The 27,615-nt window shown below is 40.7% G+C and overlaps 5 protein-coding genes across 12 annotated transcripts; 4 read left to right on the top strand and 1 right to left on the bottom strand.

Annotated features, from left to right (window-relative positions):
• Nucleotides 1-1,043: 1,043 nt before the first annotated feature.
• Nucleotides 1,044-5,300, top strand: LOC116918356 (von Willebrand factor A domain-containing protein 5A). Of its 3 annotated transcripts, none has more exons than XM_045170655.1 (17): nt 1,044-1,246; nt 1,422-1,633; nt 1,691-1,845; nt 1,932-2,113; nt 2,173-2,284; nt 2,361-2,468; nt 2,532-2,678; nt 2,750-2,782; nt 2,856-2,955; nt 3,034-3,146; nt 3,222-3,291; nt 3,361-3,504; nt 3,573-3,748; nt 3,817-3,983; nt 4,057-4,148; nt 4,223-4,759; nt 4,830-5,300. In XM_045170655.1, the coding sequence occupies exons 2-17, from the start codon at nt 1,453-1,455 to the stop codon at nt 5,033-5,035; spliced, it is 2,523 nt and encodes an 840-aa protein (XP_045026590.1). In that variant the 5' UTR covers nt 1,044-1,246; nt 1,422-1,452; the 3' UTR covers nt 5,036-5,300. The 3 variants fall into 3 exon arrangements, with proteins under 3 accessions (XP_045026590.1, XP_032779941.2, XP_032779940.2); XM_032924050.2 differs by having other exon boundaries at nt 1,044-1,323; XM_032924049.2 differs by having other exon boundaries at nt 1,044-1,633.
• Nucleotides 5,301-8,535: 3,235 nt separating this feature from the next.
• On the top strand, nt 8,536-15,047 carry LOC116918364 (outer dense fiber protein 3). Of its 3 annotated transcripts, none has more exons than XM_045170662.1 (8): nt 8,536-8,877; nt 10,285-10,449; nt 12,361-12,418; nt 12,513-12,583; nt 12,967-13,034; nt 13,125-13,227; nt 13,527-13,768; nt 14,042-15,047. In XM_045170662.1, exons 2-8 carry the CDS (start codon nt 10,314-10,316, stop codon nt 14,117-14,119), a joined length of 756 nt encoding a protein of 251 aa, XP_045026597.1. In that variant the 5' UTR covers nt 8,536-8,877; nt 10,285-10,313; the 3' UTR covers nt 14,120-15,047. The 3 variants fall into 3 exon arrangements, with proteins under 3 accessions (XP_045026597.1, XP_032779953.1, XP_032779952.2); XM_032924062.2 differs by having other exon boundaries at nt 8,537-8,877; nt 12,961-13,034; nt 13,635-13,768; XM_032924061.2 differs by having other exon boundaries at nt 8,537-8,877; nt 12,961-13,034.
• LOC116918354 (cold shock domain-containing protein E1) lies at nt 14,973-21,678 on the bottom strand. Of its 4 annotated transcripts, none has more exons than XM_032924046.2 (14): nt 21,531-21,678; nt 19,775-21,118; nt 19,527-19,706; nt 19,280-19,464; nt 18,988-19,198; nt 18,675-18,907; nt 18,353-18,614; nt 18,139-18,288; nt 17,946-18,071; nt 17,636-17,886; nt 17,340-17,578; nt 17,061-17,276; nt 16,851-16,980; nt 14,973-16,772 (listed from the first exon to the last, which is right to left on the bottom strand). In XM_032924046.2, the coding sequence occupies exons 2-14, from the start codon at nt 20,225-20,227 to the stop codon at nt 16,568-16,570; spliced, it is 2,841 nt and encodes a 946-aa protein (XP_032779937.2). In that variant the 5' UTR covers nt 20,228-21,118; nt 21,531-21,678; the 3' UTR covers nt 14,973-16,567. The 4 variants fall into 4 exon arrangements, with proteins under 4 accessions (XP_032779937.2, XP_032779938.2, XP_045026588.1 ...); XM_032924047.2 differs by having other exon boundaries at nt 17,061-17,273; XM_045170653.1 differs by lacking the exon at nt 21,531-21,678 and adding an exon at nt 21,339-21,479.
• Nucleotides 21,679-21,845: 167 nt separating this feature from the next.
• LOC116918355 (wolframin) lies at nt 21,846-25,462 on the top strand. Its single transcript, XM_032924048.2, has 10 exons — nt 21,846-22,250; nt 22,307-22,423; nt 22,488-22,710; nt 22,806-23,699; nt 23,759-23,830; nt 23,921-24,051; nt 24,137-24,329; nt 24,401-24,535; nt 24,601-24,837; nt 24,908-25,462. The coding sequence occupies exons 1-10, from the start codon at nt 21,976-21,978 to the stop codon at nt 25,292-25,294; spliced, it is 2,664 nt and encodes an 887-aa protein (XP_032779939.2). The 5' UTR covers nt 21,846-21,975; the 3' UTR covers nt 25,295-25,462.
• Nucleotides 25,463-26,155: 693 nt separating this feature from the next.
• LOC123466469 lies at nt 26,156-27,510 on the top strand. The gene is made up of 5 exons (XM_045170663.1): nt 26,156-26,298; nt 26,381-26,598; nt 26,709-26,855; nt 26,937-27,102; nt 27,193-27,510. The coding sequence occupies exons 1-5, from the start codon at nt 26,220-26,222 to the stop codon at nt 27,330-27,332; spliced, it is 750 nt and encodes a 249-aa protein (XP_045026598.1). The 5' UTR covers nt 26,156-26,219; the 3' UTR covers nt 27,333-27,510.
• The last annotated feature ends 105 nt before the right edge of the window (nt 27,511-27,615 follow it).

Genomic DNA, 27,615 nt, shown 5'->3' with positions numbered 1-27,615 from the left:
TGGGCGAAGGAGCATTCGTTACAACTGTTCTAGCGTCGCATTTCAAAATAGTTACAACACTAGCAATGAAAAAAGCAGAAAAATGGATTCAATTGTAAGGAATGGCCAATAAAATATTTCGCACAGAAGAAGCTGAGCTTCTTAAATCTCAAAACTAACTTCATTGGCTTACGCTATCGAATTGGTTGGATACAGTTTGCAAGACGTTCACAAAAGTTATTTTCATTTAACCGTTATTATCAAATCAATTTAGAAAATCTTTTGATTCATCTTTCATCCATTTGTCTGCTACAGAAAGTAAACACGTCTACAAAAAAATTAATAATAAATAAAGTACAGTCTATATCGAGGTCAAATAAAAATTACAAGATTATCTGATAACGAAGGAATTTCGTAATCCAATTATGAATGGAACGGAAGATAATTTCAATGGAAAAAATAAAACTAAAACTACAACGGGCGAAACTCCGTAAGCCGCCATGCAAGAACTGTTACTAGTAGGGCTCGGCCCCGTGTCCAATGGGTAGGTATTTGGGCGATGGGTAGGTCTTCTCAGCAAAAAAATTGGATCCGGTGGGTAACGGTTCCTAAGACTTTGTGCCCACTACCTACCCGGGTACCATGTTGGTAACACAATTTCGAAAACCGTTTCCATTACCCGGGTTCAAAACCCGGTTATCCCTGATTTCCTACCCGATTACCCGAGTTTTTCCCTGAAATCAAGTGACGCCCTTTGAATTTCCCGCCACAAAAAATTTTTTTTTGCTACTCTTCCTTTTAATTTAACTTGGGGCTTTGCAAGCCGCCATTTTCCAAGATGGTGGTGGGTATACCCGGTTTGCCCATCAAATCCGCCCAGCCTACCCACTTTGGCAAATAGACTGCCCGGATCGCTCATGGGCGACTTTTTTTGGCGACGAACCGCGGGTAAACCGGGTTTTCGAGGACCGGGGCCGAGCCCTAGTTACTAGTTCGTGTCCAATTTTTTTTTCACAATTTCATCGAACTGGCAACTTCGGATGTTAGCCAACTCTATCTTTGCTGGGCGTTGTTTGTACTACGTTGTTGCCTACCCAGAGATCTGAGATCTGACGCAACAGAAATTATTCAGTGATAAAAAACAAGGGAGATAACGTAGAGGTTGGTGCAATAAGTCTAGTGGCAGGCAATGATAAAGCTAATTTAAAAAAAAAAACACTGTCTTCTGTAACTAGTTGATTGTTTTGCGTACTTAGTGATCATCAAGGTCAGACGCTTTCTTTTGTTATTAATTAAAAAAACTTACAGTGCGCACTGCAGAAACATTACATTTCTACTTCAGTTGTACGTTTTTTGTCCACTTCTTTAATTTTTGGCACACAAATATCCAATCACATGGGTCAATCTTTGTCATTAATCAATTATCAAAATAAAACATTCAGCTTGCACAGCGCAAAATTTGAATCAATAAACATGACAGTCTGCGGATTGCTGATTGAATGTTCTGATCGAGAACCCATTCCTGTGCCTTTGACTGGCGTCTCAGTTGAAGTCCAAATCATTGATTTAGGGGCTAAAGTAACAATTGAACAACGCTACGTTAACAGAGAAAATCAGCCCATCGAAGCAGTTTATCTTTTCCCGCTAGATGAAGGTAAGCCGATACTTATCGAGGCCATCTAGTGATATAACAATTTAAATTTCCGCTTAGGAGCTGGCGTATGTCAATTCACGGCCGAAGTTGACGGGCGCATTATCCAAGGTGTTGCCAAGGAAACGGAAGAAGCAAAAACTGATTACGAACATGCAATTCAAAGTGGACATTCGGCTTTTTTGGTTGAAGAAAAATTACCGGATGTCTTCAAGGTACCGGTTTAACCTTCAATTGTGTTTTTGAATTTAAAAATCCATATTCGATTTGAACAACTAACGGTAAATATTCAATGGACTAGGCTAAAATAGGAAATCTGGCCGCTGGATCGGGTGCTAAAATCCGTTTGACTTACGTCACCGAGCTAAAAGTGGAAGGAGGCGAAATACGATTTTATTTGCCGACCACCATCGCGCCCCGTTACGTGCCCAGCACTGATGGTTCAAGCGCCGCAAAAGATTTAGCTTCAATAAAATACTCCCAGTCAGTTTTGGCTATTTTTAGCTAGCAGCCAGAATTTTCAATATTTTTTACTTTTTAAGGGAATCCCATTATAAGGTAGATTTTAACATCACGGTACAAATGGCATCAGCCATTAAAGAAATACGTTCCCCAACGCACAAAATTACCGTTAGCAGCGACGCTACCAATATGGTAAGTATCTGTTTATTTTATTTATTGGAGACCCACTTTGCTAACGTGAAAATTGTATTGTATCATTTCAACCTAGCCAACGCGAAGGACATTACGATTGGACGATGAAGTGACTTCCATGGATAGAGATCTTGTTGTATACGTTCAAATAGCTGAGCCCCATCAGCCCCGAATTATTCAAGAGGTGAAAATACGCACTTCTTTTTTTTTTTTAAAGGAGAGTTTTGTTTGTACTGTATGAAATCAGAAATCACCCGAAGGAAGTGCAGCAATGATGTTAAGCTTAGTTCCCAGTTTCAAATTGGCTGAACAAAAAACAGAATTGATTTTTCTCGTGGACCGTTCCGGTTCGATGGACGGACAAGGAATCGAGCAGGCTAAACAGGCGCTTAAAGTACTACAATTTGCATTTGTTTTCTTTAAAAAAAAACTGCCCATTGTAACGTTTTTCAAAATTATTTACAGCTTTTTCTTCATTCCTTGCCTCTTGATTGCTATGTAAGCAAATCTTTATTTAAAGTCCATCTTCAGTGTTACTTTGACATCCTTCAAAATTTGCACAATCTTAAAGGTCAACATTGCGGGTTTCGGTTTCTCGTACGAAGAGCTTTATCCGTCAAGCAAAAAATACGACGAAGGTGTATTAAACACTGCAAAGGCGTATGCTGAACGTATGTTGCAAAATTATTGCGTAAAAAAAAATTGAGAGAAAGTTTGTCTCTATTAAAATTTGGTTTGTTTCTCTTAAGAATTGCGAGCAAATTTAGGTGGTACGGAAATATTGCAACCTTTGGAGAGGATTTTCAAAAAACCGCCAATTGACGGTTATCTACGACAAGTTTTTGTTCTCACCGATGGAGAGGTAATTAACGCATAAGAACAGCACAGAAAAAAAAAAATCGTTTCTTCCACGCCCATTTTTTCCCTTTCTGTTAAGGTTTCAAACGCACCCCAAGTTTTAAGCTTAGTCCGTCAGCATAGCGGACGAACGCGAGTTTTCGCATTAGGTGAGTGAAGCAGATTCAAATTTCACGAATTCAAGTTTGGGCATTTAACATTTTTTCATGTGTCAATAGGTTTGGGAAGTAGCGCTAGCCATCATCTAGTAGAAGGGATGGCACGCGCTGGTAATGGAACTGCCCTTTTCGCCTCGTTAGAAGAACGTTTGGAAAAGAAAGTTATGCAACAATTGCAAGACGCCCTACAACCAGCCCTTACAGGTTGCACAACAAAACAGACGAAACGTTTTCCATAATTCTACTAATACTGAGAAATGGTTTAAAAACAGATATCAAGATTAAATGGGAAGGTTATGATGACACGGGGCAATCGCCTGTTCATGTAAATGTGCCCGTTCAAACTGAAAAGACGTTGATGGGTTACGGTAAACCTCTGGACGAACCTATGAAAACCGTCTCTGATAAACCAGAAAAAAAATTGCGTCAAGCCCCGTGCGATGCGATGGTAAATTTACTTTGCGTCTGAATCTCACATGATACTTTGACGATACAAATGTTTCGTCGGCTTAATAGATTCCCCCAGTTTTTGACGGAAAACATTTGATAGTTTATGCCCTTCTTGCACGTGATGCTCACGTTCCAAAATGGGCCGAAATAATCGCATCGTCACCCATTGGCCCATTATCTCTAAAAATTTCGCTAAACGAGCAAAATCCGGAGGAAGGAAAACTCATTCATTGGTAAATTAAGAAGACTCGGTACCAAAGAAGAAACGCAATCCATTTTCTTTTTCCTATCTTTTGACATTACTAGTTTAGCGGCCAAAAGAATAATTCAGCTTCTACAAGATAGAGAAGAATATGGTGAAGCAAAACAAGAAATTATACAACTCGGCTGTCAATACGGTAACGAATCAAAAAACAAAAATAAGCCTCAAATGGGCCATCGATTGATGAGCCCTTTCTTAAAACCTATTTAGGTTTGGCATCACGGTACACATCCTACGTTGCCGTAGATCCAAAAGAACAAAAAGAGCTTAAAGAATCCTGGATGATGATGAAATCGCGTGATGTTCCCGTTCAAATAGCTCATGGTTGGGGTGGTCAAGTTCAAAACTTCAGCGCTCCTTCAATGTTTCAGACTCGATCGGCCTGCCAGCCGAGGTCGCTGAACTATTCAAATTTGCAGCTGATGACTGACTGTGCCCAACCTGTGGCTAACAATTTCATGTTCTCAATGTCAAAAAAATCACGAATGCACAAATCGATGAAATCTGCCCCAGCATGCAGCCCAACTCAATCGGTGTTCAGTCGCATAATTCAAGCAAGTCCTTTCGGAACGTTTGGAGTTGAAACGGACTCGTTCGACAGTAGCCCAGGAAAGGATGATTTCCCAGCCAATACAAACGACGATAATCTAATGAAACTTGTATCCAGTCAAAACTTTGATGGATCCTTTAGACTGGAATCTGTGTTAGGACAGCTTCTTGGAACCACCGTAGATGACATTAGACAAGGTAGCTACTCATCCGCATCGACATTTGAGTATATAGAACGGAGTTGATTAATCTATTCAATTTGATATAGCTGGAAAGCAACATTTATATTCGGATAAAGTTTGGGCGACCGCTATCGCTTTGGCTTACATGTCGCTCGCGCTGATTGAGCTTCAATCCTCTTGGATGTTGGTGGCCAAAAAAGCAGAAAATTGGATTCGTTCGCAGAAATTGATGGACGAAGCTGCCTGCACGATGACAGCACAGCAATTTGTCAAAGACAAACTGAATTTGTAAGACGTCCATCAAATCCTGACACCGCAAAGAAATAGAATAGGTCTCCACATTTAACCCACAATGACCTCTAGATGATTCTGCGTTGCGCTCCGCAATTCCGCAAATCTTTAGCTTTTTTTAACAAACGGGCAATAGGGAAAAGCTTAAATCTTAATCCTTACTTTTACGAAAAGGATATATTTGCTTGATTTTTACATTAGCTTTTAGCTTTAAATATTTGTGTAGTATTTCTACAGAATATTTCAATAATAGTTTTTGCTATTAATTTTATGTTTTCAAATTTTATCAAAGTTATAATTATATCCGCTCGATGGCGTGTTAGCTGGCTAACAAAAAAAAAAAAACGTGAAAAAATTTGAATAAAAAGGTTAACAAAAAAGATGGAAGTTAATTGTGTTTTGTCAAAAATCTATTGTGGACAATATTAAATCTTTTTAAAGGTAAAAATCCTGATTTGCCTCAATAAGGGCGTTTTCGGTATCAACCACGTACACGTATGAGACGTGCATCGTTTTTTCCTTTTTTTGTGGTCCTTTTCCTTTCTCTTTGCGGAGCGCCAGACAGATGAATACAAAACGGCTATTCGAAATGGACAAATGGGCTTGTTATTATTATACATATTCAAAACTTTCGAGGCGATGAGCAGAAGAAAACCGAAATAAGGAGAGAGGGAAAAAGCCATCGCTCGTAAATCATTTTTCGTTTAAAGAACGTCCGTTTCGTCCTCGGCCTCTCCGCACTGAATGCTGAACGGCTGCTTTTCGTTTTTGTTTTCGTCTTTTATTTCCAGGATATCTCACTCAGACTGCCTGCGAGCGCACCACTCGTGAATATGCCATCTTATTTCAAGACCATTTAACTCACTGTTCCCCGAAAGGAGGCTTCAAACTAACGTCGACGCATTTCAATGTTGCCCCACAGTTTACGAGCTACACAAAAGGAAATGTTTACGAGCATTGGCCATTAGACAATTCCCTGACAGCTTTGGCCACTTGACAATAGGCGATTAATTAAAGTTTCAGATAACTAGAATTTTTGCATTTGTGAAAACATTTCACGTGACAATGGAAAATGCGTTGACGTGACATTGCAAAAGCCCCTCCCATTTAGTTTTTAGATAAGTTCCAATGCATATCCGTCGAGTTGAAAGTGATAGTAGTTAAGTTCGCATATTGTATTTTTCCAGGTGTTTCATTTCTTTAACAGCTTCCTACCCTTTTCCCTGGAGCGAACGCCATCTTTGACCTTAAACAATCGAGGGCCATCGCATATGACGACCGGACGAGATCGTGATTGACACACATATAGAGCGTGATATTCATATCAACCTCAAACTCACGATACAGATCGTCGTGATTGCTCTAAAGTGCGACTCCATCTCTCACCTCACTCAACTAGAAAGAGGAAAGTGTTGGATTTCACATTTCCGTTTGACTAACAGGGTGACCTCTGGCTCGGAATCTTCCATCAGATTCCATCACATTTTACGTGGCATCCGTTACGTGGCGGCCCTGCAAAATGCCCGGATGCAATTGGAAAGGTTTCATCAAAATAGAAACAGAACACAACAATTCGTCTCTTTGAAAAATTTGAAAAACAAAAATGAAACGGCTGTTGATTTGCACATTGCGTGACGAGAAAGGGACCAGAAAAGCTAAATGCGGATGAAAAATGGCAGAAATTGGATCACGAAGACCAGTTTTGTTGAACATTTTTGTTTTGTTTTATTCATCTGAACGAAATGTTAATACAAAAAGATTCCCGTTGGACAAGGCCATGCGTGAAACAAGTGGTGACTGCATCACGCTGCCGGTTCGACTAACATGACTCCGTGAAAATGGACGAGACTAATACATTTCAAAATCAATCTGGGGATTGGCACTTGGAAAAGAATACCAAAAGAAAATCAACACACAAATCAAAGAGTGTGTATAGTGTGCTGGCAACAGACTGTCGAGTGGGAGTTGTAACGAGTGTCTGTCTAAATATGGTTTTAAAGAAAAGAACAAACGGACATAAAGACAAAATAGTCCAACGGTTTTTATGGTTCTGAGCTGCCAGTTTGATTGTTCCGATTACGTTCTCAACGGCCAGCACAAGCGGCCCAAATAATCTTTTACTTCGGTGAGCCAAGTTCAATATTGAATCAAAGAGGTTCAAGCAGATAAAAATCAAAACTCGTAAAGAAGATTCGAGAAACTGCTTTGCACAACGACAGACAATGAAATTCCCAATGAATGATTAAATCACTATAAAAGCATGGAGGGACGTCCTGCTGCCTTTGTGTGTTAACACGCTCGTTTCCTTCATTAATTTTGATTCGATTATTTAATAGTCGTTACGAACGCGAAATCAAACGGCAATGCGGCATTCTGTGCGGGTGTTTTTCTTTTTCCTTGGCATCTTTCTAAATTGAGGCGGGGTTGAGAAAAGTCTTCAATCTATAAAGAGAGGAATAGAACCTCCTTCCCCACGGACACACACAGACACACAAGCGAACGTGTACACGACGGCAGAATGTCCATTTAAGGAAATGAAACGTGATGGGGGCTGATTCACCACCTCAGGTAACTCGGCCATTGCTGTGACAAGCTGCTCTCCCTCTTTTTATCCCTCCCTCTTTCTCGTATTACAACACTAGTTTTAGTCAATAAGTCGAATTGAATTTTTGCCCTAAAAAAAACTTTCCAGCCAAGGAAGGGGAGTCAATTCTACAAGACACTGTGCAACGATTGTCTGTCAAAATAAAATGAACCCCGGACGGGACAGGTGAAAAAAGAATCAGACGATGATCAAAACAAAATAAAAAAAAATTGTAATGAATATTTATTAGTTTTTTTTTTTCTTTTCTTTTCGGAGTATTAAGTAGGCTGGCGGGTTACTTTTTGATGGGCGCTATTTTTTATTTTTTTAAAGGTGGAGTTGAACAAAGTCGGCGGTCTTTATTCAGCTGATGGGGTTCGTTTGCTTCCCCCTTCGGCCTGACTTTTAACGTTAGCCCACAATCGAATTCTTATAGCTTTTCTATGTAGATTTCTACGGCCTAATCTTCGCTCCATCGGACAACTGCAAGACGAAAAGAGAGATCAAGAACCTTTAACATGACACGATATTGATCGTATTTATAGGATCAAATGCGCGGGACCAATAGAGTTGTACAACAACCAGAAAAAAAGAAAGAACAGAAAACTGGAACGCTTACTTATGTTGAAAATGTTTAACAGATTTGTGATATGTTACTGCCTTCTTTTCTACAGTTTACCTGTGTGCTCTCTTTAATCTGCTCTTTATGGTTATGCTGGACGACCAAGGCGGCGGGAGGGCATGACGTCATGATACTTTTTTGCCTACGGGAATTTCTAGAATAAGCCGAGCTTTTGTATTGCAGTCGCCGTCTCACTCACTCTCTCTTCTCCTCCTCCCGCTCCCCCTTGTGTATTCGTGAGGTTCTTTCTCCATTTCTCTATATGGACACAACGAGCTTTTAGAACCACCAAGTGGACTGGCGCCAGGTTCAGTTGCAACCGAGTCGTCTTCAAGTGAGCATATAACTTTGCTAGCCTTCCTCCTCTCTCACCTTTCCAATTCTTGACCTCTCTCAGCCGTCCCAATCGCATCGCCTTTTTTTACGATTTGTTATTGCTTCGCTTCCTGTGGATTTCCTCCAATCACCAGATCAAGAAAAAAACAAAACAAAATAAAAGCAACATCTAAGATCGCTCCTTGTTTCAACATCGTGAACGTCCGCGCAACCGCCATTTAAACCCCTGGTGCCATCGATCCCGACCAACGCGGAAACTCATACGATTGACATCGCCTAATAACCCCATTCTTATTATTTCGTAAGTAGAAACAAAAACAAAAAATGAAAGAAACAAAAATCATTTGACCGGTTCCATTTTTGTGTTCTGCTTTCCCAAAACAATCGATAGTTAAAGAAGCAAAACAAAAAACAAAATTGTTTAATCATCTCAAGATGGGCGTTAGCTCTAATCGAGGGGCGTTGAGAAATGTTTGGCAAGATGTGTGTGTTGTTGCTGCGACATGTGTACCCGAAAAAAAAGAGAAAATGTGTTAGGAATTTTAGTTTTTTTTTTTTTTATTTACAACCAACGTTATCAGTTACTTGTGTTAAAGTCAGCGTTCTAAAACGGATTTTGATTAGCTGCAAGTTGCCTGACCGGCCAAGGCCGATGTTCCCAGTTACACCTAGTCCCCAGGCACATTCTATCGTTGGCTTTTTGAGTGATTTACTACTTTTAAGCCTCTACTTTTTCCTTAAAGTAGAGACGGTTCAAAAGATTTGGAACAACAACACAAATTTTCATTATTCAATAAGCTATAGCCTATCGTGGCCGGATACGTAATGCTCCGATCAGGCGACACACATTCTATCGTTATCATCGGCAGATTCAAATAGGGAAAAATTCAAAAAAAGAAAGAAACTGAGGAACAACAAGAAAAAAATGTAGTCTCATCCTCGTATAACCCATTTATGGTGAATAATGCAGCTGATGCATTGAATTTTAAGACTGGCAGGTGGATTCAGAACGGTGCATTTTTCTACGAACAAAGTCGGTAGATAAGAAAAATCAGAAAAACGAGCTCATCAAAAAAAAAAGTCGACTTCCTGTCCCCGTTTAAAACTTTCTTGTCGAAAACTAAAATGATGCCTTTTCAATGGATTTCGCTATCGTGCGTTGAACCCCTCTTTAAAAATGATTTTCGTTTAGAAGCTTTCGTTAGTCACTCGGCAAATCGTGAATGTCATCAAGACAAGTTTCTTGATAGCAACGGCTCTAAAAAAATAATCAGGTGATGCAACCCGTTCCTCCACTTTTTGTAGAAAAAAACAAACATCCACTCTTGACACGATCAAAGGCGACAGAAAGGGGAGTAAAATTTCTCGCATTTGTACGTTTTTGACTCACGCAAATCAAGCATTTTACTGTCGTACAAGTACCACTGCTATACCCAGTGCGTATTGATCAAACTGCAGACGAGAAAAAAAGGGGGTGACCAGGACTGGCCATGTGAAAGAATGTCAGAAGATTCGGGTCGAGAAAAATGTGTAGGAAGGTTCAAGAACGAATGGGGTGGATTATCTCTCTACATCAACTGCATCATAATGTTGAATAATAAGATATTCCCGCATCTTTACATACATCTCTCTTTTGTTTCTGTTCTTTTATTTATGATTTGTTTTTCTCTATTCACCAATCGGACGCGATCGATTACACGGGGCACAGGAGAAACTTGACAGATCGGCTGTATCAACATGTCACCGGCTTTGGTTAACGGTAGCGGAGGAGGCGGAGGAGGATCGACAGGAGCCTTGACATTAAGGCGCGGACCGATTGCCGCCGAGTTTCAAGGACCTGGACCAGCAGCTGTGGCCCTGCCCTCCACCATTGGTATGAACTACCCAAATTTTTAAAAAATTATCATACATGCTCGTTGATGAGTGCCTTGTATGAGACCTCGACACACGCACGCCACCCTTCTTTAATGAAAAATATTATAATTGCGACATCGTCAGCTGAGTGACCCTTTTTTACCTTTTCCCCACCATTTTGTGATGTGGGCTGATCGAGGACGAATAGCTCAAGAAAAAGGAAAAAGGAAAAGTAGAAGATTCCATGCAAGTTTTATCTTTCTTTGATTTTACGACAATGAAAACCCTCCCATTGGACGAGTACATCAAATGGCCTTTTACGTGTAATCTGTTCCTAATTCGAGGTGTCCTTTCGTAGCAAAGGCCCAAATTCAGGCAATAAGATGAGCAAGATCAATCAAAATGAAACAAGCAACTTTTTACACAACGGGTTGTCTCTGGATTCCAGAGCATGAAAAATGGCGCCACGAGAAAGGTTTAGAAAAACGAAGAAAAATTGTGACTTACTACTTGACAACTGGCTGCCCGCCATAAACGGCAACTGGTAGATTTGGATAGGTGATTCACAATTGGTGCTGGTATAATTTCGGAAGAAAAAGAACACCTTCGCCCAAAGCACCCAGTTTACCAGTGGCAAGTGGGTTATTATTGTTATTGTAAATGCGGTCAAATTGGAAAACCACCGAGAACACATCCTGATAAAGTCTTTGTCATTTTCACAGCTGACCCTAATTCAAGTCTAGTTTATGTCTTCATGTTCAGCAATCTCAAGTTTCAGAAGAAAACAAAAAGAATGAACGCTAGACCGCATGCTTGTCCTAGCACGGTCACAGCAAGAAAGGCTAGAACACAGCAATAATGGTACTTTGCTACTGAGAAAACCCGCTTGTTGGAACACGCCGTTTTCAACAGCGTTGCATAGTCATTTATCTAAACTAGTATTCGTTTTCTGGAAACAATGCGTGTTCATCTAATAGATCTAAATTCCAGCCTAAATTCTCACGAAAAACTGTTCAATTAAAACTAAATACAAGTCGTGACTCTTGTTATTTTGACAAGTCACTGCGTCAGCCCAGTCAAGATTTGTTGACAACGTCGCAGCTGTTCTTCTTTGTTTTCGTCTGTTTTTCTTTTACCTCCAAAATTTGTTTAAAAGTAACTTCAGGTCGAACGAGAATATCAAAAGAAAAAAAAAACACGCCAAGAAAGAGATTTAACAGTGGAGAAAAAACATAGCTTGTAGTAAATCTAATAAGGAAAGAAGAAGGGAGTATACAAAAACCATGAGTATTCATTTGCCTCGTGTGGGTTGTGGCTTGGTGAGTCACGCGACGAGTCGGCTGTCTGGGTCTTTCTCTGCTTCTTTTTTTGTTGTTGTTGTGTTGTTTGTGTTCTTTCGACTGCATTTTCTCGTTTCTTCACCTTGATGAATCCAGTGTACCGTTTTCTCGCTGCCTGGATAAGTGATACGTCATGGTCAGAGAATCGCCCACTAGAGATGCTAGCCCCTCTTTTGGCGTGAAGCAGCCGAATTAAAAGAACAAACAAGAGAACTAAAGAAATCACACCTCATAGGGAAAATGAAAGAGATTCAAAGTCAAAGGGAAAACAAAACTTGGACATCTAATCTGATCAAACAAAAGAAAAAACCCGGTGCATGAACATTTTTTTCGTCGGTTTTAATTGCCTTATTCATCTTGTTCGATGCACACCAGCGTAATCCTCGATCAGGTTTCTTCATCGAGTTGTCACGAGACGTTTTGTTTGCACGTGTCTGTTTTACTCATTCATCATTGTTGTTTGATTTTATGCACGTTTGTCCAAAAGATTTCGAAAGAGTCTCACTTTATAACCCGTCGTTTAACGAAATTGACGAACATAAACAAAGAAAAAAGACAACACTAAACCATCATTCAATTCAAATTACCAGGTAAAAGTACCAGCGAATCCACCAAAGGAAGGGCGCCGGCTTTTAGTTTTGGAATTAGGTAATAAAAACATTACTTATCTTAGTAACGAACGTCTGTCATTTAAATCAAAAAGATAGTCGAAACTTAATTATGAATCTTTTGCATCCACAAGGCACAACCCTGGGAAAACGAGTTTGGGTCCCGGTCCTGGCCAGTACAATGTCGCCCGACTTCACCATAAAGGTAACCGTCATTATCCTATTTACCTCCTCCTTTGCCGAAATTGTCTGACAAATATAAAGCCCCCAAAACCATTTCATTTGCTGCATTCAATATAATCTGACGAAGACTCCTAATCTGGTAAGTGCTGTAATTAGACTACCTGTTGTAGAGCTTTCGCGCAAAGCTCATTAAACTGGCTTCTATTTAAGTTGTTTTGTTTGTGTTTTTTTTGTTTTTTTGTTTGTTTTTTTTATCTTGTCTTTGCGGTAAAATAGAAGTGTGCATCAGTTTCTTTCGTTTTATTTTTCGTTTTAAAGTGGCCTTGATCGTTCCATTCTCGTCATGTTTTATCTCTTTTTTTTCTTCTTTTGTGTTGTGTTCCCTTCGTCTCATGTAAGGTAAAGATGATGGACCGGCTCCTTCCATCAGCGGTCGTCCCAAGGAGAGTAAACACGACATCACGCCGGCACCGGTATAAAATTCTTTCAGCTATTTGCAGTTTGTCCAGAACATTGACTTGTTCAACAGCTGTAAATACCATATTGCCTTTTCTGAATAACAGGGAGACTACAATCCGGAGAAAGGAGGAAAGTTCGTCGGAGAATCGTCACCGAGTTTCACCTTCGGGGCCAAAGTGAAGGACGAACGTAAAGACAACCTTCCAGGTAGGACAATGATAGAATCAATTTAGTATATATGCGTTATATGTGCATATACTAGTAATACCATAAAACGAATAATACGCACACACCCTAAGCTTTCAAACCAGCTGCTCTGCATGGGTCGATTTCTCCCTTCTATCGAGACACATAACTTGTTTTCGATCGTCGCAATGTCATCGAGACATGACGTCGTTGCTGCGGAATCGATTAGTCTTTGAAATCTTTCTTTGTCTGGGCTATATTTTGTATTGGTGATTCGTGTCGTGCCACTCCGCGTGACGCTATTCTACTACTACGTCCAGCTCCCAACGCCTATTCTCTACCGCCCGCCTTGGGTACCGGGTTGGCTCCCGCTTTTTCCATTTCTGGACGGGGCAAATTACCGATCGATGAACGTGTTCTCAACCCAGGTCCAGGTGCCTACGAGTCCGGTAACCAGGACAAGTACAAGGCTCGTTCGCCGTCCTATTCCATCTCGAGCCGCACCAATATACCGACAGACCAAACTCAAAAGCCAGGGCCAGGGGCGCATTCGCCGGAAAAGGTGAGACTATCCTTTCATTTATCTGCTGTAGCTGTCGAAATGCTACTCTTCAACTGTCATCCCGTAAAAAGCACCAAACCGGACCAACCCTTTTTTTTTTTTTGCGTTGAAATACAACCCGTCGCCATCAGTGTGGAGACGAATGTTCTTCTTTCTTATACCTGCCCCGCCAAATTGTTCTTTAGCCGAGTATTTTTAGCTTTTTTACAGGCTAATTCATCTTACGCGTGTATTTTTTTGTTTCCTTTTTATTTGACATACCATCAAATATAGATAAAACAGGAGTCCAGTCCAGCTCACACCTTCGGCGTGAAGCACTCGCCCTACTTAGGCAAGCTGAAAGGGTTGTGAAGGTAAAGGCGAACACCACATGGACGGGCGTGCCGACCTAAGAGGTTGACTCGACTTCAATCAACACCATTCTTTCTTTTTTTTTCTTTCTTCAAAACCCTGTGTCTCTCCTACTCCAGCAGCCGGTGTGGGTACGTGCGTGCATATCAAAATTCAACGTCGTGACATAACCTCTCCCTTCGACTTGTGTCTACTTAAAGTGAATTTTTTCTTTCTACTTCCAACTTTCTGTTGCGCTTATTCCCCATCATGATGGCTCTCGCTTGCCAGAAATGCACATTCCGACATATAAGTTATGTGAAACATTGACGACTTTGGTCCAAGCTTTAGACGTGCGGTACTTTTTAGTGGATTGCAGCAGATGCTCTACCAAGTTTTTATCGTCTCTTTCTCCTTTTGAACCTTTTTCTCTTTTTCGATAGTTTTCTTCTCGAACATATATCAAACGTTAAAAAATGCTAATTCTTATATACTAGAGCCCTTCTTTCATGTATCTCCATAGTTACATAGCCATTGTGCCTTTGGTAGATTTTTATGGTTCCTTCTGCATTACTGTAGTGCGCTCGTTTTCATTGGGGATGGTAGTAGGTCAATGCCGCTTCACCGATTTTGCAACTGATTTTCATTTTTTTTCTCTCTTCTACTGTGATACTGTTGAGGTAGTTATCGCTTTTCTCCCCCCTCCCACACACACACCAGAGCCCACCCATTTCGATTTTTACAAACTTTTAAGGCCGTTCTTGTCCTTCAACGTTTCACCTTCCCCGGAATCGGCAGGCCTGATGTTAGAGCAACACGCACAAACAAAAGAACACGTACCGAAAAAATAATCTTTTTTTTTTTTTTACTTCTGTGAGTTGAAATGATTTAACTTGTATTGGCCATATGTTTCGCTACATTAATAAACTCGCAGGTTGTTGACATGGAATTCACTCTCTTTTAATTTACCTCAAGATTTCCTTGATCAATCATTTCGATGGTTTCTTTCGCATAAGTTTAGCACGAATCTTGTTTAACATGTGTTATTTTTTTAAGTGATCGAACTAGAACCAAACTGGCTATAAAACGAAAGCTAATGCAGAAAAATTCGGGACAGAATTGCAGCGCGAGAGTACACGCCAGGACAAATTGTTGACGAGAAAAAGAATGGAAGAACGAAAGTCAGAAATCGAACAAAAACTACTAAACTATCATTCTGCTTATAATGTGATTTTGGTTGACGAAAGAGCAATTCGTGGAAGAGTGGGGGTTTTTTCTCTTTCCATTTTTTGCATTGACAAACAGGTGAAAAACGACTTTCGGGGGAAGAAAATTTAAGCAGAAGAGGCAACAGCAGAAGATGAGGATCACACAACAATTCTGGTGGAAAAAATAAAAGGAGGGAGCAAATAGAGGCCGCTATGAACCTCACAAACAAAGTTTTCATTTCTTTCTCAATGAGAGAAAGAAATCAAATAAGAGAAATTGCCAAGGTGTAATCATTTTATTTTTTATTTGCATAAACTTGGGTTGGACTTTATTGAACGCCCGACTCTGTGGTACGGAGAGGAACAACGGAATTTCATCGCAAGAAGTTGGACCTAATTTCAAGGGAAATGAAAAATAATTTTTTTTTTTTTTTTTTTCGTTTCACTCGAATTTGTTAGTCGAGGGATAACTTTTCGCAAGAGTCACCTGGCCAATAGAGAAGTTAAGAAGAGCATTGTAGAACAATGCTCGGTAATATCCTGAAGGGGACGCATCGAATTTTACATTAACTGAAAAGCTGGTGGTAAAAAACACTTCGCCTCAATCTTATTCAGTTACAAAAAAAAATAAAAAATTTCCCCATTATTTTCGTCAGCCCATCTCGACTAGGCGCCAGACATTTTTTTTTCCGATTGCGACCAGGCCTCTTTTGTTCCAGCGATAGGAAAAAGAACATTCACTCGATTTCGTCTGCACAATTCAATACATCTTGCCTACTTATTCTTAGCAGTTGAAATTTGACTTTCTCGAGAAACCCACTTTCATATATGGCAAAATGATACTTTGGTTCGCAAACTAAAAAAAAACGAAAAAAAAACGAAAAAAAAAAACGAAAAAAAAAAAACGGTCATGACAACGAAGTTCGCACACTACTAGATTTTTTCTTATTTAATTTTGTAAAACACGCTTGAAGTCCCACCCCATCACAGTCGGTTCCTCGATGCGAACACGTTACAGTAGATTTTTTTTTTTTTTGTTAGAAGAAATATTGATATTTTTGTGAATTGTACGTTATCTTTTTCTTTCTTCACCTCAAATGCAAGAAAAGTGGAGGATAAGTGGAAAGAACTTAATTATGACTCCTCTCTCAGTGCAGTTTCTTTTTTTTTTCTTTCGTTATTTGTTCAGCGACGAAGTTATAAGTGAGTGATAAAGAATTGAAAAGATACGAAAAATGGAGCTTATCCGATTCGATGTCATTCAGGCATTGCCTAGAGCTTCGGAGTCGCCATTCGCTTTTGCGGCAGATACTCCGTTGCTGGACATAGATGAACGAGGAGCAATTTTAAATCCTCGAGTACCGTCCGGACCTTTGGGTTGCCTCAGGACGTAGAAGCGAGGTCCGTTTTCGTCGATCGACATGGTACGAAGTCGTGCAGCCAGCCAGTCCGGACGTTGGGTTTCCCTGCGTCCGACAACAAAAATTCATGAAACCGAATAATCACCCAGAAACAAAAAAAAACTTTTCCTGGGGTACACTTACATTTTCACAATGTTGCAGGCTGATGATTTCCCTGTACGCTGATTGGTAATAAGGACGAATTCAACGGTATCATTGGGTAGAAGAGTTGCATTATCTTTAACTTCGGAAAGATGGAAGAAAAGCTTCTTGCCTACAAATAATAATTTATTATTCAACCCTAAGACAATGTATATATATTATGTAATTTTTTTGTGGATGGGGAAAACTTACCATCTTCCATTTCGTAATTGAGGAATCCAAATTGGCCTTTAATAGCATCGACTGTAGAACGAAGCTTTTTACGGACCACCCGTATCCGAGTAGCTCTTTCCTTGCCGTCTTCAGTTCGCTCGATTTGAAACTGAACTTGATCGCCACGTTGAAGAAAGTCTTTCTTGTTGGCCAAGCTCGTGATGCCAAATTCATATGACACTTCTTCTGCATCTACTAAATAACGTATAGGGTTCCTTAAGCGTTTATCCCTTGAATATCAGCAAAAATGGTTATTACTGTCAGCGCCCAATTTAACCAGACCGGCATATTGAGCTTGATCGGGATTAACGTTCCTCAATGGGCGAACGATAATACCGTCCAATATCTCTTCGTCAACCGCATGTCGGGCAATGGTTCCTTTCTTCAACAACTTGACGTTTTCAGCAGATATTTTTCCAGATGAGGGAGTTTTACCAGTTAAAGTGTACTGTACTTCATGCCCGAGGTCCAACGAATCAGCGTCTCCATCAAAATGACTGAAGAAAAGGAAATATGTAACCACCCTAACGAAATGGATGATAGATGTAACTAACCTATAATGAAAGAAAATTTCCTTGTCGTGGGCAAGGTTTTCGATGAAACCGAACGTATCCTTCAGAGAAGCAATGAATCCTTTGTGGACCTTGGTACCCTCCCCATTTGAGTGTTGGGTTTCGTTTTTAGTGTTTTCGCCGTTTTCGGAAAATTTGCCGCCAGACTTGTTGACTTGGGCACGCTGTACTATGCGAATGTTCAAACCAATATGCTCCTTCGTGCGCTTCACTTGGGCCAAGTCAAACTCAACCTAAAACCATTGATATTAGACCGCTTCTAAAGCCAAACAAACTGAAAGAAACCACAAACCTCGTCGCCCAGACGTGGGCTATTGCGGACGTCACACTCTCTCATCTGGAAGGGCACATGCTCCATTATTCCGTTGAGCTGGTAGGATACCAAACCCATATCATCTGCGGATCTCTCTCCATTCACCTACAAAGAACAATACATTGTAGCAGATGCGTACCACACAAAAAAACACGCACACAATCGGTCCTACCCGACTTGGACTACGCTGTGCCCAACTGCTTGACGGTTCTCTGGTGACCGTTCCGACAATGTTCCGCTGAGTAATTACTTCGAATTGCACGCTACCAGGAGGTAAGATCTTAATCCGAACTGCGCTTTGCTTATTAGGTTGTGTTTGATCCTGTTAAAACGATTAACATAACTCACACTTTTCTAATAAGTAAGTTAACCTTCAGCTTGAATACCTGCGACAATGTGAATTCCACTTCTGAATTTTGATCCACCTCCTCATCTTGCGAAATGACTTCAGAGAAGTGGAAAAAGACACGGGCATCTCTTTCGGCACATTTTATGAAACCGTAACCATCCTTAACAGCGGCTACCACGCCTGTTTCGCGTTTTTCACCTGAGACAACAAATGACTCGTCCTGCAATTCAATATTGGTAGCCCGTTCCAGTTTATCGCGACGGTCAATGGCTACGTTGAACTGGACCCAATCTCCATGCCTATAACATAGTCATGATTGTAAATCTATGGTAGGAAAATTTCATTAATCAATAAACTACCTAAGTGTATATTCGCCTTTTTGATCTTTATCGCCAAATGGAATTTCTACTTCTGAACGATCACGTCCACGGTAGCGCAATCTGCCCGAGAGTGGCTCCGTATTAAGCGCGGCAACATTGGCCCCGCGCTCCAAGGGTTTCAATACTTGTCCTTTGAGAGTCTCGGGATTGACGTCTTCAAAAACAACAGTTCCGGGAGGCAACTTGATTATACTGCAAGCCACTTCTTTTCCCTAAAGGCCAGAAAAAAATAAAAACGAACGAAAAATTGAATTAGTGACTATCGCGGGATTTCTCCAAAAAGTACACATACGTTTCGGGTTTGAATTGTAAACTCAACGTCGTCACCAAGTTCCATCGTATCCGCAATGCCTTTGGCTTCAGAAAAATGGAAGAAGATTTCCCGCACAACGTCACCACGCTCGATAAATCCAAAGCTTTCTTTCAGCGAACACACAACTCCTTGGTAGCGAACCGGATGAGCTGGATTTTCCAAACGAATATACCGTGCTCCCAGGTTACCGCTTTTGGTAAGAAAAACATGAACGAAGCAAAAGAATCAATAGGGCACTTCCCCAAAAGTAAAAGAAAACACATTTAGGTACCTATGACTAGTGGCAATTTGGAAGCTGACTTTATCACCAACAGAGAGTGTCACATTTCCTTCCACATCATCTTTACCGTACGGCAAGAAAAAACACTCGCCACGATTCTCATAGCTTATGCGCCCTTGTTGCCCAGTCCCCAATTCCGTTGTCACAGTTCCAGTAACACGCTCTTCGCTCAGAACCTAACGAATTAAAAAAATATATAAATTACGAAACTGGTATGCTTGTTTCTGAAGTCACATACCACTTCGGGAGCAATTTTGGAAACTGAGCTGGCAATTGGTTTTCCGTTTCTGCGGTCATAAGTCACTTCAAATTCAACAGGGTCTCCTATTTTCAAGTGTTCAATATTGCCGTCGAATTGACTAAAATGAAAAAAGAGGCGGGCTTGGCGTTCACAACATTGGATGAATCCATAGGAATGCTGAAACAAAATGAAATAACGAATTAGTATCCATACCGTATACAAAGAAAAGGATATTGTTCTCTTACCAGTAATTTTTCGATTATTCCTGTCTCTCTACTGCCGAGATTGCTAGGCGAATTGGAACCTCCATCGCGATGTACGTTCCCATTACCCGCGTGAGCAGCTGATGGACTTTTGATGGATTCTTCGCTGAAAGCTGAATTAGCATTGAAAGTGCCAATGGGAAAGTGTCCGATAGACGAAGATCCAAGCGTAGGTGACAACGAGCCAGTTTGGCTGTTGTTGACCGAAAACTGGGTACTCGCAGGGTTGGCTTGCGATGGAAAAAATGATCCGCTGCCGGAGTTGGAACGTCCGAATGATGGGAAATTGTTAAACCCGTTGACGGCCGGCCCCGAAGATGATAGCAAGTTACTGCTGCTATTACTACCACCGTTGTAACCGAATCCGAGGAGGGAAGCTGGTGCAGGAGGCTTGGGAGAGTAGAGAGATGAGTTCCATTGTGGATTCGTCGACATCTTTCTTCCAACTTTTAGTATGGAAGGTCGCCGAAGGAAAGATCAGGAACACAACTAGATGGATGATTTCCGGATAGAAGGATTGACACTGAGCACTCACAAAAAATAGGAGGGGAATTCAAATATTGGGTACACACTATACTTTTTTTCTTTTTTGAGTAGATTACTTTTAACTTGTCTTTTTTTTTTATGTACGACAACAATATCACAGATAAGGCAACGATGGTAAATTGCTTGTAAATTTCCTAGCTCAAGAGATTGTTTCTGATTACAGCTGGTTGTAACACCTTTTTTTTTCTTTTATGTAACACTAAGCAGGTGAAAGCTTTTATAGAAGACTTTAGCTGGAACTCAAAGTGTCACTGCAACCAATGGCTGAGAATAGCAAACAAAACCAGTAAACTAAAGAGGGGGATAACAAAGACAATGAGGATGTGGGATCAACACCTGAGCCTTTTCCTTGATTGGTTGCCGCAAGGCAATACTTCCTGTCAGCACTCACTTCCTCACCTTTTCAACAACCATACAATTATTCTCACTTAAACTGGCACACCAATTTGGGATACAGATATGAATGACAATAGTTCCAAAGAAAGTGAAATTCAAAAGGCCAATAGATCTGAACACAATATCTAAGGAAAATTTTCTTTTGGCTTGAGACAGAGATATTTTTTGTTTTTTTTTTTTGTTTTTTTTTCTTATACGAGAGGGGAAATAACACTAGAAAATGAGCTGATGTTTCAAAAACTGTTGATGGATGGGAAGCTTTAAATATGTTACGATAAATGTGGCTGAACTGTTTGCTGAAAGCACGCCGAGTCTTCAACTAGAAGTAATTTTCAATTTCAAGATGGTGACCAACTCTTATGGGTGTAGGGTTCTTACAGTAATCTGGAAATATAGGCAAAAGCAGGAAAAATAATTACCATTACCACTAAAATAACTTGGCTTAAGTTAGGACACTAACAACAGTTATGACCATACATACTGTGCTGTAAAGAAACTAAGGTACTAGGAACTTAATAATATCAAAGACCACAGAAGAAAAAATCGACAGTAAAAAACTATTCCGAAATCTTAACGATTTTGCCAAATTTGAACATTAGAATACCCAATTTTCAACACGCCACCGGAAAACACGTAAAGCTAATGAAAGCGTATGGTAAACGTTTTGGCGTAATCTAACACAAAAATCCTGTAATTTACTATTATGGTTTGGTGACGCCTGACAAAACGTCAGAAAATTTTTAAATAAGACCACATCTGAACGACTATGCACAATCCAAAAATAATATTTCTTTACCCAACGCAACGGCACAGCAGACAAGCCGCCATGATAGTTTTTTTATGAATAAACAGGAATTAGCGAAAGCGTCTCATGGTGGCGTAAAAGGAAAAGAAGTCTCCTGTCCTGTCGTTGAGTTTTCCCTGTTTTCTGTAAGAACGACTGTGCTGCAATGTAACAAGGCTAGAATTATAGAAAAAATTAAGAACAGTTTAATTGTTTTTATTTGTACTATCATAACAGAAATTTTATTTTTCGTTTCTATTTGATTTTATGTAAATTACCATGATGAATCGATTTTTTGGCAATCGATTTCCAACCCTGGCAGACGAAAATTTTCTTTCTTTCGGCTGCGAGCTGACATTCATGTTTGTGTAACGATAAAGTGCGATATAGAAGATGTTTTTACGATCGGTTGTGTAACTGCTCCGAAGTGAGATAAAGATTTATTATTCCCTTTACAATGGAAGCAACGGATTCCAATTTGACTTCCAATAATACAAGTGCTAATAGTGTTATTGGTAATGGCATAAGTACTTCAACGAATTCTGCCATTAGCGGCTCATCTGGCGGCCGTATCAAACGAAAACAATGGGTTCTCCACGATGGTCCCCACGGATCTCTTCAGCGGCTTCGGCTTCGCATGGCAGAGGAAGGATGTGGCCATAGTCAAGTGGCATTAGCTAAACAGTTTCTTTCAGAGAATTGTGCTGAAAGTGACCAGATGGCAATTCACTGGTATAATATTACAACTTCAATCATTAAATGAATGTACTATTTCTCAATTTCTTCAGGCTATTGAAAGCAGCTGACCAGGGTCATTATGAAGGTGCAGAACTACTCAAGACTTGTTTTGAAACAAATAGAGGCATAACAGAGAGTAACTGCCACAAAATACGCTCTTTCCTAGAGTATGTTTTCATTCTAGTACCATATAAGTGTGTACAGCATTTACATAGTCCTATGTTATTTCAGTATGTCCCAGCATGAAAGAGCTGCAAGATTAGGAGCAAAAACACTATTTTCCAACATGGCACAAGGGAATGAATTCATCACTACAAAGCAACTGGAACAGTGGCTAGAAGATAGTTTTGCATCACAAAAAACTTCACAGCTTGAAAATGAAGAAGTTCTGAATCAGGTCACTGATTCCTCTTCATTGGTTTTGGGAGGAGAACTGATCAGCGAACAGCATATGGTATTTTAAGTTCTAGATAACATAATGTTTTTAGTTATCAAAAAATTCAGAGCATACTAAAAAAAAATCTTTATTATAATTTTTTTTTTGCTAAGATGTCGGCTGCCTCTGTCTACGCATCTGGCCATTTTCCACCTCTTTTACGGTTACTCAATTTGGGATCCAAACAAAATCTTAGCCACATGTATCATAGGCTGAAATGTTGCAAGTTTGTCGACTTTACCCATCCCTTATCGCTATCCCTTATGTTTTCATTAGTTATAGTTTCCTTTGCCTTTAGCAACCCTATTTTGTTACTCAACTTGCAACTGTCATCCGCCTTAATTTTGCTCACTTGGGTCCTGGCCTTGGCGGCAGCCATATACTTTACAGTCCAATCATGTCAATCTGTTCGGGAATGGAACGTTTTCCATGGTTGGTCGTTGCTTTTAACCCAACATGCGCAACGCTTACTCGAACCAGCCACGGCCGAAAATTTGTATATTTTTGGTACATTTCCATACCATCTTGGACGACTTTTATTAGCGACGTTGCTATGTATTTCACTTCAACCCGCATTACATCTGGTGCGCTCCTCCTTACCTGGTCCTGGATCGTGGATCCCATTTGGTGAGCTAAGCGTTCTGGCAACATTACTGTGCTCGACCTGTCTCGATTGTCATGTTGGAGTCGGACTTTGTGATCTGCTATGTATCGTCTGTTGGATCCTTTGGCGGGCTGACATCAGCCTCTGGAGTTTCTACTCTGACGATGACGAAAGCACATCACCGCGATGGACTCAGCTTTTTCGCTCTTCGTGGAGTATTCGTTTCCATCTGGGTACCACTGTGACGCTCTTGGGAACTGTTCTTCTTATTTACCTATACGTCCAACGAATGAGGCAGTTCAACTACGCAAGTCACAGATTGGCTTGGTCGCTTCCGCATTTCCTCAGTCTCTTCTGGCTTTTCTTAGCCATCGATTGGTTCCAGTTATCCGGCTACGATGGGGTATTAAAGAGCTTTAATTTAGATGTCCTTTAAATGTAATTACCCACTCTTTTTTTTAGATCTTGCGAGGTTTGGGTTTCCTTGTCGCCGCAGCCCTTCTCCGTTCTAACTGGCTCACCAAAGCCAACGTGGTATGTTAACCCTCCGTAATTATTATAACTATTTGTTATTTACAGCTTAGCTGTAAAGATAAAAATTCGTTAAAACGGTTTTTTTTACAGCTTCTTTGCATTACCTCCTACTCGTCTGGATCTGCAGCCGGGTTAACTCCTTGGGTGGGACTTGGTGTGGCTGCCTGCCTAATCACTTTATTTCGAATGAGAGCTCAATTCTCAAATCTAAAGAGCCAAAGGTAAATTTTCATAAGGAACTTCATTCATCGTCCTTTAAACTGTTTGTTTATTAAATTTTAATTGTGTTTCTTAATCTATTGGTAGCATCATAATGGTAGTATGCCTAGCCGTACTCACCTATCGTCTAATGCAGTATGTAAAAACTCCTGACATGCATCCCGAAGATGTCTTGGGGTTGCCTACAACGACCCCTGTTCCTACGATTCGCGTGCGGCCAGGATTAGGTGGCATTAGTCATGGATCCGTTGGTGGTGATTTGAACTCTGATTCAGGGGAGGTAGGATAAGAGTAGTTCTATTTGCATAGTTTCAGTGTAATTAAATTAATTTTTTTTGTTTTGTTGTAAAGCTCACTTGGGAGCGTTATCACGAGTTCTGCTTCTATTCCCCATCCTCTGACTCGAGTTCCTCTATAGCTTCTATTCAACTGGCCTGTTCCGCCCTTAGTGGATTGAGTGTTGAGTGGGATGGAGTTGTCCGTCAGGTAAATATTCCCTGCCATTACAGACAGTCAGTGTGACATTAACATAACGAGATTGTATTGTCAAGGTTTCGATTGAAAGTCGACAGAATACGATTGAGTCGCTATTGCAATGGCTCCCATCGAAATGGTATGAATGGCTTGTTTGTCGAATTGGAGAAAAATGGGCTCTCTGCAACAACCACGACCATGGGATGCCGCAGTCACTTGACTCAAGACGATGTCATTTGATTTGGCGACTTAATCACGATCGTGGAAGATTGTGTCACGTTGATAACTTCTCCAAATTCACGCTGCGCATCGAGGTTTGTCCGTGTCAAATAATCTCCCACTTTTAATTTCAAAGCATTTCTCTCCTCTTCTTCGTCTCTTTAGGTAGAATCGAAGGTACCGATCCAACTGTCATCATGGTTTGGTGATCCTAATAGTGATAAAACGCTGGCAGTAGAATTACTAGCTGGCCCGCGATTCCAAAAGTTGGCTTTGCGATTGTCATCGGGCCAAGAAATTCGTTTTCGGGGCACATTTTCTTCACCGTCAGTTGGTGGCCTCAAACCGGAATTGGTATTAAGCTCGTTGGAGTGCTTGTCTTGTCAATCGGATAGCTCGTTTAATGGTCGCGCAGATTCTTCTACCGACCAGCCAGTTCATGAGTTGCCAGATGCCAGTATTTTCGTCGATAAGGCGTTGCAAGGAGCGGCAGATTTCATCCTGCCACACTTTTTACGTCTCAACGTCACCCAGTTGCTTCATTCTGGTTAACCGCTTCGCAAAATCACCCCTAAATCTTTAACACATTTAATTTATGCTTTTACCCATCAGCATTTTTCAATGAGGATATTTCGTGCCATCAGTGATCGTTATTCGTGTCACAAAAATTATCGGTAGCTTTTATGAATAAAATAATTAATAATACAAACGGGAAATGATTGTTTGAGGTATAAGGTTTAACAATTTCATCAGCTATAATAAGAAGAAACACAAAAATGCGCTTCAGACTCGGGTGCTTATTCGCTTACACAAGAGCTTCTGTTCTGTCCGTTTTACTAAGGTCTACAGACACTGAACTTCATCATGTTGTTGAAGCTGATGAACAAAATAGACTGCAGTGAACGGTTCAAAATTTTAAGCACATTAGCTGTATCCTATATGGGCTGAGTTCTTTGATGCATGGACGCAATCAAACGTTCATCAATGCATGTGATGAAAATTAGCGAAAATGTCTCAAACATGTTTTGAATAGACATCTTTCTTTAAGAAGGAGTCCATAATTTAAATACGATCTACGGTCTTTTTCCATTAGCCAAAATTTCCGACAGAAACGCGCACGAAAATGAGGGAGGTAAGAGACGACGAAACCCAGCAGAGAAGGGGGAAATATGAAGACGGGAGGGAGAACGAGACTGTGTTAGTGTAAACAAGGCTGGAAGCGGAAAGAACTGCTTAGATGTGAAACAAAGAACAGACGGCTTTTGGTAACTGAGGCTAGGGAGAAGGTTATACGGTTATCACCCCTCGAGTTGGCAGAGGTCAAAACAAACAGTCTGAACTAGGTTTCTGTCGCACACTCAGTTGTGCTCACAAAACGAGCGAACAGTCACATTTCTGAACAGTATACTCCGAGAGACGTCAACATCCAGATATACTATAGCTGAAAAAGGGACTTGCTACTTCAGTTTCAAAGAAGATGGCTTGGTCCACTGTTGTGAAACTCTGCTTGATCGTCGTTTTGTGCTTCACAGTCGTCGACTACGTCAACGCACAGGGTAACATTTCTTGCATTGTGCGAGTAAATTTAGCCGGGAAAAAGCAACAAAAAACAATTGAGTTTGGTATTGGCAAAAATAGGACGTACTGGTAGCAGCAGCGGCAACAGCAATTTGAAACTGAAGGAAGAAGTGGAGTTCCTCAAAGCGAACCTGAGCGCCCTATGGGACATTGTTTCAGCGCTGCAAACCCGAGCGGCCGAGGAACGCCAAGACGAATCGGAAGAGCTTGTCGTCAGCTTGGGACTGAAAAGAAAAGAAGCATGGGGTCCTAATATGAAAAACATTTTCGATTCACAGGTTGATTAGTCTCTAGTTTCTTTACACCACCACTCCATCATATTTAATGCCCTTTCATTTTTTTTTTTACGCACAATTCTTTCTGATCCATTTGCATGATATTGGAGTAGATACGCGTACGACCACAAGACGAAACGAAGAGCTATCCAGCCGTGTCGGCAGCCTATTTGCTCTTCCGACGCAAAGACTACAGTACGTGGAGAAGGGTTAAAAATACGGACGAACTTTACTTTTGGCATCGAGGAACGACATTAATGGTAATTAATTTCACAACATTTTACGATTAGACCGTTTTTTTTTTTTTTAAATGATACTGTACTGTTTTCCGTCCACGCTAGTTACATCTACTAAAGCCAGACGGTAGTGTCCAGCAAGTGAAATTAGGAGACCCCATTCAGGACCCAGACGCAAACCCGCAAATAATTATCGCCGTTGGATCGTGGGTAGCAGCAGATCTAGAAGATAAGCTTAGCTACTGCCTCATCAGTGTTGTTCAAGCACCAGGTAATTTTTCTTTATTGCCTTTTTCCATTCGCAGTTGATCGGTTGCCTTCCTATTTGTTTCACGAGACTGTTGTGTCGTTTATTTCGTAGGGTTTGACGCGTCTAAAGCTGAAGTGGGTCAACCTGAAATGTTGATATCACGTTACCCTCAGTCCGAGACGCTCATCAACCGCTTGGCTCCACCCCGCCAACTGCCGGCGACAACAACCGATGTGACCGAGGATGAGTGATGCCCTCCCCCCTCCTCCCTTCCGATATTCTGGTTTTAACTCGAAACTTTTTTGACCCTTTCCCCCCAGTGTTGTTATTCCTCGTCCCTCCATCAGCTAATCCTTCTGCCAATTTTATGCGTGCCTAATTGTAATTGTATTCTTTTTCGAGGAACAATAATTAAAAAATTAGATTGCACTTTTTAGTGCGCGGAGTGTGTCTACGGTATGAGCGAATAACTTTGTATGGAGGAAAATGGGAACAGAATGACCTAGATCTCCCCGTTATTCTTTTTTTCTCATG

Source organism: Daphnia magna, linkage group LG3 (assembly GCF_020631705.1).
Source record: "Daphnia magna isolate NIES linkage group LG3, ASM2063170v1.1, whole genome shotgun sequence".
Classification (NCBI taxonomy): domain Eukaryota; kingdom Metazoa; phylum Arthropoda; class Branchiopoda; order Diplostraca; family Daphniidae; genus Daphnia; species Daphnia magna.
Note: the sequence above shows the minus strand (reverse complement) of the source record. Positions and strands in the feature narration are given on the sequence as shown.

What these genes read in the sequence shown, in the direction of transcription:
- LOC116918356 (XM_032924049.2), top strand. Translation starts at nt 1,375, where the DNA reads ATGGGTCAATCTTTGTCATTAATCAATTATCAAAATAAAACATTCAGC. An exon ending in AGCCCCGAATTATTCAAGAG is followed by an intron (nt 2,469 to 2,531) that starts GTGAAAATACGC and finishes GTATGAAATCAG; the next exon opens with AAATCACCCGAAGGAAGTGC. An exon ending in ACAACTCGGCTGTCAATACG is followed by an intron (nt 4,149 to 4,222) that starts GTAACGAATCAA and finishes AAACCTATTTAG; the next exon opens with GTTTGGCATCACGGTACACA.
- LOC116918364 (XM_032924061.2), top strand. Translation starts at nt 10,314, where the DNA reads ATGTCACCGGCTTTGGTTAACGGTAGCGGAGGAGGCGGAGGAGGATCG. An exon ending in ACGACATCACGCCGGCACCG is followed by an intron (nt 13,035 to 13,124) that starts GTATAAAATTCT and finishes TCTGAATAACAG; the next exon opens with GGAGACTACAATCCGGAGAA. An exon ending in GGGCGCATTCGCCGGAAAAG is followed by an intron (nt 13,769 to 14,041) that starts GTGAGACTATCC and finishes CATCAAATATAG; the next exon opens with ATAAAACAGGAGTCCAGTCC.
- LOC116918354 (XM_032924046.2), bottom strand. Translation starts at nt 20,227, where the DNA reads ATGTCGACGAATCCACAATGGAACTCATCTCTCTACTCTCCCAAGCCT. An exon ending in GAATAATCGAAAAATTACTG is followed by an intron (nt 19,707 to 19,774) that starts GTAAGAGAACAA and finishes ATTTTGTTTCAG; the next exon opens with CATTCCTATGGATTCATCCA. An exon ending in CCAAAATTGCTCCCGAAGTG is followed by an intron (nt 19,465 to 19,526) that starts GTATGTGACTTC and finishes TTAATTCGTTAG; the next exon opens with GTTCTGAGCGAAGAGCGTGT.
- LOC116918355 (XM_032924048.2), top strand. Translation starts at nt 21,976, where the DNA reads ATGGAAGCAACGGATTCCAATTTGACTTCCAATAATACAAGTGCTAAT. An exon ending in AAAATACGCTCTTTCCTAGA is followed by an intron (nt 22,424 to 22,487) that starts GTATGTTTTCAT and finishes ATGTTATTTCAG; the next exon opens with TATGTCCCAGCATGAAAGAG. An exon ending in TCAAATCTAAAGAGCCAAAG is followed by an intron (nt 24,052 to 24,136) that starts GTAAATTTTCAT and finishes ATCTATTGGTAG; the next exon opens with CATCATAATGGTAGTATGCC.
- LOC123466469 (XM_045170663.1), top strand. Translation starts at nt 26,220, where the DNA reads ATGGCTTGGTCCACTGTTGTGAAACTCTGCTTGATCGTCGTTTTGTGC. An exon ending in AAAACATTTTCGATTCACAG is followed by an intron (nt 26,599 to 26,708) that starts GTTGATTAGTCT and finishes ATATTGGAGTAG; the next exon opens with ATACGCGTACGACCACAAGA. An exon ending in ATCGAGGAACGACATTAATG is followed by an intron (nt 26,856 to 26,936) that starts GTAATTAATTTC and finishes CGTCCACGCTAG; the next exon opens with TTACATCTACTAAAGCCAGA.